This window comes from Orycteropus afer, unplaced genomic scaffold, assembly GCF_000298275.1.
Source record: "Orycteropus afer afer isolate SDZICR_OR568_19922 unplaced genomic scaffold, OryAfe1.0 scaffold00005, whole genome shotgun sequence".
In the NCBI taxonomy this organism is placed as follows: domain Eukaryota; kingdom Metazoa; phylum Chordata; class Mammalia; order Tubulidentata; family Orycteropodidae; genus Orycteropus; species Orycteropus afer.
Window position 1 is genome coordinate 7,672,892 of NW_006921592.1, and position 7,172 is coordinate 7,680,063.

The 7,172-nt window shown below is 38.3% G+C and overlaps 1 protein-coding gene across 1 annotated transcript in view; it reads right to left on the reverse strand.

Moving 5' to 3' along the window:
* The window catches only part of NMRK1 (nicotinamide riboside kinase 1), a 27,852-nt gene extending 21,589 nt beyond the window's left edge, over positions 1 to 6,263 (reverse strand). Inside the window, exons 1-3 of the mRNA XM_007938552.2 lie at positions 6,235 to 6,263; positions 470 to 560; positions 138 to 186 (exon numbers count right to left, since the gene is read on the reverse strand). Of these exons, the coding sequence (XP_007936743.2) occupies positions 138 to 186; positions 470 to 560; positions 6,235 to 6,263 (169 nt within the window). The remainder of the gene's footprint in view (positions 1 to 137; positions 187 to 469; positions 561 to 6,234) is intronic.
* Positions 6,264 to 7,172: the final 909 nt, after the last annotated feature.

A 7,172-nucleotide genomic window follows, 5' to 3' on the forward strand; every position in this document is an offset into this window, starting at 1 on the left:
GCCACCAGAGCTCCCAGGTTTAAAATACAAGAATATATTTAAACACATTTTGAGATGACCTCCATAGCTAGTGAAGTTTTATGGGTTTTAAAGAGAATGAAATTGGTATATAATGCTTTATGAAATTGTCATCTTACCATCATACTGCAAAAATCCATTTTTATCTGTCTCTATCTCAGACTCTGGCTGCAAAAAAAAGAAAAATATAATAAAGGGCCAATCAAAACAGTCTGCAAAAATAATACAATCATAGAATAAATCTTTAAACGTGCTCTGGATGATGATGATAAATAAAATCAAAGATCAGTATCAATAACTGGTGCCATCTAGTGGATGAGTAACACTACTGCATGGAGACTTCAACTATAAAAGGCACACACCTAACAAGACCTTTTGGAAGTAAACCAATGAACTTTGCTATTAGAACGTTTTTGTTCTAAATAAATTATCTAAACAGTTTTATAGATACCTTAAAGAAATCATCCTGAGATATGACACTGCAGTTTGGGAGGTATTTCTTCAAATTCTTAGCCAGTGTTGTCTTCCCACCATTTGTTACACTGAACCAAGGGAAAGAGAAAAAAAAAATCAAGAAAGAAAAATGCATTAAAAAAACATAAATAAAAGATATAAAACATTTAAAAATAATCTTAGGGGAAAAGGTTATTTAAAATAATATTTAAGATCTAAGAAAAAATATTTCTTAAGCATTAAGTCATTTCTTTTTCTGTTGGCAAAACCACAGGCATAGGCAGATCCAATGTGGTAAGTGATAAGAAATAAGTTAGGAAGATTGGAAGAGAAAGGCAACTATGGGACAAGTGAACTGGGTAGAACTAAGACTTAAAAATACAGATAATTGTGTTGGAAGCAAAAGGATGTTTGTCTGTGGCAAAATATTAATTCATAGGTCACTTCAACTCAAATAATAGCAGTAACATTTTAGTGCAAGTATATAAAATTGCATATGGTAATGGTGATTTTGTTTCAATACACAAAATGAGGGAGTGGCTTATTACATGCCACCTACCATGAATTTGTGGTTAAACAGCTCAGTTGCTAACTGAAGGTCAGCAGTTTGAACCCACCAGATATTCTGTGGGAGAAATGTGTGGCAATAAGCTTCCATAGAGATTTACCACCTTGGAACCCCTATGTAGCAGGTCTACTCTATCCTAAAGGGTCACTATGAATCAGAAATGACTTGGCAGCAGTGTGTTTGTTTTTTTTTTGTTTACCATGAAATTACATCCTTTCTAGGATGCTTCCTTTTACCCTTCTCTCCCTGGTTTGGGGGCAGATGGGAGTTCTATTGCAGGATATCACATCACATCTGTCCATTTTGGCTGGACTGTGACATCGAGGAGAACAGGAACTGACAAACTCCTCTCTGATCTAATTTCCCAGCATCTGGCACCATGCATAGCACAGAGGAGGCACTTCTCTATTCATTTATTTACTCCAGAGTTTTTAAAGCTGGGGCTCATGTATCTCCAAAGGTCTGTGGGCGGAATTCAGAGTCTTTGTGAACTTCAGTGGGAACCAAACTACATCCATATTTTCACTAAATTGGAACTGAAAATGAGCATTTCCTTTCATTATAAATATAACAAACAAACCACAGACGTATTAATACCTGTGACTCTGTTACCAACAGAAATCTCTGATATTTTCATATCAAGCTTCAGTTGTGGGACATATTTTAAAATATCACTGATGCTCATTATTTCAAATTCATGACATTTTTTAGACCCATCACTGGATATTGTTATTTACTACATTAACAAGTATGTGCAATTATTTTAAAAAATATTTTTATAACTATATTTCAACGTAACTGGTTTCCTTTGTATTTTCTGTTATTTTATTTTCTGTATATAAAACCATTACTCTGAGAAGAGGTCAAGACTTCACCATACCAAATGTCCATAGCACAAAAAACAGTTGCTTGTACATTTATTTTCAAGAACCTTCCATGTGAAAACCCAACTACATCTGATCTTTGAGTCAGAGTAGCCCAAGAGCAATTCCATCATTATGGGAATCTGAGTCCTTAATCTTAGTTGTCATGAAAAACTTCTTTTAACACATCAATTTCTGCAAGATAGTTTTGAGTTGGATTTCTCATCTATTTAAAATCACAACAATTTTGTCTCCTCAATGAAGTTTAAAACTATTATATTTCAGAATAAAATAAAGAACCTTAATCCCAGGTTGAGATCACAGATGAGATAAATCCCAATGTGTTTGGAATAGAAAAGGAACTCACATTAATTCATCAAAATTGGTTGTTGGATGTAATTCAACTAATACTGAAACACTTTATACCTACAAAGTAGGAGAAACTTGATTCACAAGATTTTTCATTTGACCTTAAAATATGGATATAGGTGATGTCCTTTAAAATAAGGAAAAGTGGGTGAATGTTATGCCCTGTGTTGAAAAAAGTTACAATTTTTCCTGCTTTAAAAAACATCTACAGACCATATTGAATGTCCATAGTTTAGGTACTAAGTTTTGGCTTGAAATAGCAAAAACAGGTATAACTTTGTTGTGGTCTGAGCAACCTGGTTAGAAAAGGTATCATCTTTCCGACTTACCTCCTTTGTAAAGATCACGCAGTCGAACCAATAGTAATTAGATCTCTCACCAATGACTTAGCTGGAGCCAATGAGAAATAAGCACCTCATTTTGGTGGGGAGGGTACAAGCATTAAGGGCAATGGACCAGCTAGAAGGTAGTTCAGTTTGTATAAATAAGTCTTAAGGTATCACATTAAGACTTAACCCTTCTCCTTGTACATTCATGCTACCATTACCTTGGCCACTCCTCAGAAGACTGGGCAATCTACTTCCATAGAGATACTGCCTCGGAAACCTAAGGAGGGGTTGCTATGAATCAGAATTGACTCGATGGCAGTGAGGTGCTTTTTTTTTTTTTAATTCCCTTGGCATGTGCTATCCAATCAGAGGGGAAAAATGCCCAGACAGCATATTCTGTCCTAGGTTGTAGGGAAGGAAAATGTGAATGACTTTGGTACCAATTCCTTCTTTGTTACAATACCCAAATAAATTCACAACTCCGAGCCTATTTATTGTTTATGTTATGGGACAGGAAGGTTCCTTGTGCTTGGCATATGACAGTGTGTCAAGGAAAAGTTAGAAAGGCAGTCTGTAATTATTTAAACAAGTAGAGAATCCATTCTTCCTTGTGTTGCTATTATATTCCCAATGCCAGTTGAGGGAAATTAAAGGTTGAAAAGTTATATACTAATAAAACTTGCCCAAGGTAACAATCAGTAAGTAATGGAGGTGGGATACAAATCTAACTCCAAAGCCCATGGATCTTCAGCTTTTCTTGTATCACGGAACTCTGAGAATCTGATGAAGGTTATAAACTATTTCTCCAGAAAATTAACAGTTTCATCCACATATAATGTTTTCAGGTTTATAGGTACCCACAGAACCCCTCTAGAATTCTTGCTATTCTTTACAGTTACAGTTGAATAATGACTTCATAGGGCAGCAAGTGGAAATTACACAAGAAAGATACAAAACAGTGAGTTTGGAGACAAGGAAGGAAGGCAGAGAGGCTATTTCAGCTGAGTTTGGCAGCGTTTTCATAGCAACAAAATCATGGCACTTGCTAATGGTTATGAATTGAACTGTGCTCCCCCAAAATATAGGCTGATATCCTAACCCCTGTACCTGGGAATAGGATCATGTTTGGAAACAGAAGTTTCCTTTTGTTATGTCAATAAGGCCATACTGGCAGAGGGAGGTAGGTCCTAAACCTAATCCCTTCTGAGTGGTACCTTATAAAAAGAGCAGAATAGACAAAGAGACATAAACAGGGGAAAGATGAATGCTATGTAATAATAGAGGAAGATGCATCTATAAGCCCTGGAACACCATGGATTGCTGGCAGATACTAGAAGGTAAGAGACAAAGAAAAGGCCCTTTCCCTGGAGCTGGTGCCCCGATTGGACTTCTAGTCTCCCAAACTTCTAGTCTCCCAAAAAATCTGTTCTTCAAAGCCACGACTCTTGGTAATTTTTGTTATAACAGTTCTAGGTAACTAAGACACTAATAAAGAGACACTGGGGAGGACACTTTATTAGATAATTATGATAGAACCTAATGCACACGCAAGAAAGCTCGGGACATTTTTCTAGATAGAGGGTCCTATATTAGGATATTGAAAAGAGGAAAATATTATACACACACATGCAGAATGAAAATGGGGTTGGATCCTGCAGTGGACTTTGTAGTTGTCGCCACCCTTTTTTTTGAGGTCTGGTTGAGACTGACCCAATGTCAATTCCAAAGCAGAGTCCCATTGGTCTAAACCAATCAGTGTAATCCCTTTTGCTACAATGTCTGTTGGTCCATGACAAAAGTTGGTCCAATCAAAGAGGTAATATAAGTACTTTTTTTTTCTTGGTGGTAGGTTCTGAAGGCCTGGGAGCCACTGGTAGCTCCTTGTGACCAAAAGGAGAGCCAACTGTAGGGTGAATCCAAACAGAGAAAGACATGGAGAAGAGATGAAAAGACACTGAGTTTTTGGTACTAACACTGAGCTCCTGAATCAAACCTTTCCTGAAGCCTGTTACCCTTGGAATTTTCAATTTCTTATATTATTTATGGATGTTCCTTATACACCAAGGAATTCAGATTTCATTCTAAATAACTAAGAACACAAGAAGATTGCTCACCAGGTGACAGAAATAATTTAAAATATTTTGTATTAAGAGTACAGATGAATAGTAAAGACTAGGAGGAGACTGGATTTTGGGAATAAGTGCTTTTATTAGGATAGTGGCAATATGTGTGCAAAGGAAGGGGTGGACAAGAGAGGTACAACATAGAAAAACTGAACAGATTTGGGTAAGATCAAATGGGAGGGAAGGCAAGGCAGAGTTCTGACATTCAATTCATTCAATTTACTTCTAATTGATGAAGCATTATAGTAATTTAATATAGAAATGCAATGATCTCCCCAAAACTACAAACTTTCAAATAAAACCAAACCAAACTCACTGCTATCGAGTAAGATCCAACTCACAGTGACCCTTCCTTGAGTTTCCAAGGCAGTATCACTATGGAAGTAGTTTGCCCAACCTTCCTTCCAAGGAGTGGCTGGTGGGTTTGAACCGCCAGCCTTCTGATTAGCAGTCAAATGCCTTAGGGATGATGCCACCAGAGCTCCTAAACTTGCAAATGTTCTCAAATATTTTAAAAATTAAACTCACTGCCATTGTGCTGATTCCGACTCACAGTGATCCACATTGAGTTTCTGAAGAGGTAAATCTTCACGGAAGTAGACTCCATTTTCCTTCCAGAAAGTTAGCAGTCAAATGCCTCAGGCACTGCAATGAGGCCATATATATTACAAATGCAAGTCCCCAGGTGGCACAAATGGTTTGCGATTGACTAATAATCTAAAGGTTGGCAGTTCAAACTCCCCCACAGTACTGTGGAAGAAAGTCCTGGTGAACTGCTTAAGATTACAGCCAAGAAAACGCTATAGAGCATAGTTCTACTTTGCAACACATGGATCACCATCAGCTGGAAGTGACAGGATGGGAACAGGTTTGGTTTTCTGTTTTTATGTGAATGTACTCAGAAAAGAGGAAAACAATCCAGCAGCAAAACAAATAATGTCTTTTTAATTGTCATTGATGTCTTATTTGTAGGTTTGTGTCTCTTATTATAAATAACGTGACCATATTATTTAGAACACTTTTGAGAAGGGGTACAATTAATAATTATGTTAGGGCAACAAAGACTAGCTCAGGCAACCTGGGACATATGGTCCCTTAATTATGTTGGAAAGGAGTAGAAGTGAGGTGGTTTGATTCCACAGCTGGGCCTCACAGGAAAGAACTGATAGACTTTCTCCTCCATCCTATAGGAGGCACACTATATGGGGAGCAATAAATCTCCAAAGCAAAGAGATGTCTGATCCAGCCTTGTTTCTGGCGTTAGCTCCAGAAAATAAATGATGAAGCAGACAAAATTTGTTAGTCTCTTATTACTCTGTTTATAGGACACTCTTCCATTTCTTGTTGACATCTTTGTAGCTAGAACTCCACTGTTTGAAATTCCACAGTGGCCTGCATTTCCCCAGGACTCAGAAATTCTTCCCACTGCTTCTCTGCCCCTAACCATGTTCATGTGAAAACACCATATGAACATCCCCAGTGACTTTACCTACTGTTGATAGGAAACTTACCCACTGATTCCAACGACAAAAGTTTTCATCATTAGGTTGAAAATCACGTCTTCTTAAAATTTCCTTAAAAAAAAAAAAACAATGAAAAGCTTATCACTAGGATGTCTAAAATGGTAAAATAAAGAGTCCTAAGTTAGGAAGGCCAGCTGGCGAGAAATGATGACAGTCATCTCTTGCTTATCCGACCCCTGGATTATCAACATGCCAACAAGTGCTTCACACTGTACTGGTTTCTCTGTATCACACTCTACTGCGAAGTGCCAACATCCGGTTGCATGCTTAGGACATGTAAACTGATGTCAAGTGAGCTGAAAGGACCCATGGCCAAGCATATGCCCTTGGATGTGTCTGTTTTCAAAGGGTGAGGAAGAGTTGCTAGGCCACCGCAGTCCAGAGTTTCATACTCTCTTGAGGCAGGTCACATTTCACCTGCAAAATTCAATAACCTGGATATGACCAATTATTCCTGGGCTGGTAAACCCTCTGGGCTGACCTCTCTCTCTCTCCTCCTGAAAGAGGGAGAAAGTCACTGATGGCCAGAGGCAAAAGGACACTAATTCCCTTTAAAGGCACCATTTCCTCACTGAAATGTCTAAGTCTAAGGCCTAGGAAGGAAGATGGGGTAATCTACTTCCATAGTGATACTGCCTTGGAAACCCAAGAAGGGGTCACTATGAGTCAGGTGCAACTCGACTGCACATAACAATAACAACAAGAAAGCCTGGGTCAAGAGCCCTGGTGGCAATGGTTAATTAAAGGTTGGCATTTTAAACCCAATCAGCAGTTCTGTAGGAGAAATAACTTGGGGATGCTGTTGTTGTTGTTATGTGCCGACGAGTCAGACCCAACTCATAGCAACCCCTCCTTGGGTTTCCGAGGCAGTATCACTACGGAAGTAGATTGCCCCATCTTCCTTCCGAGGAGTGGCTGGTGGATTT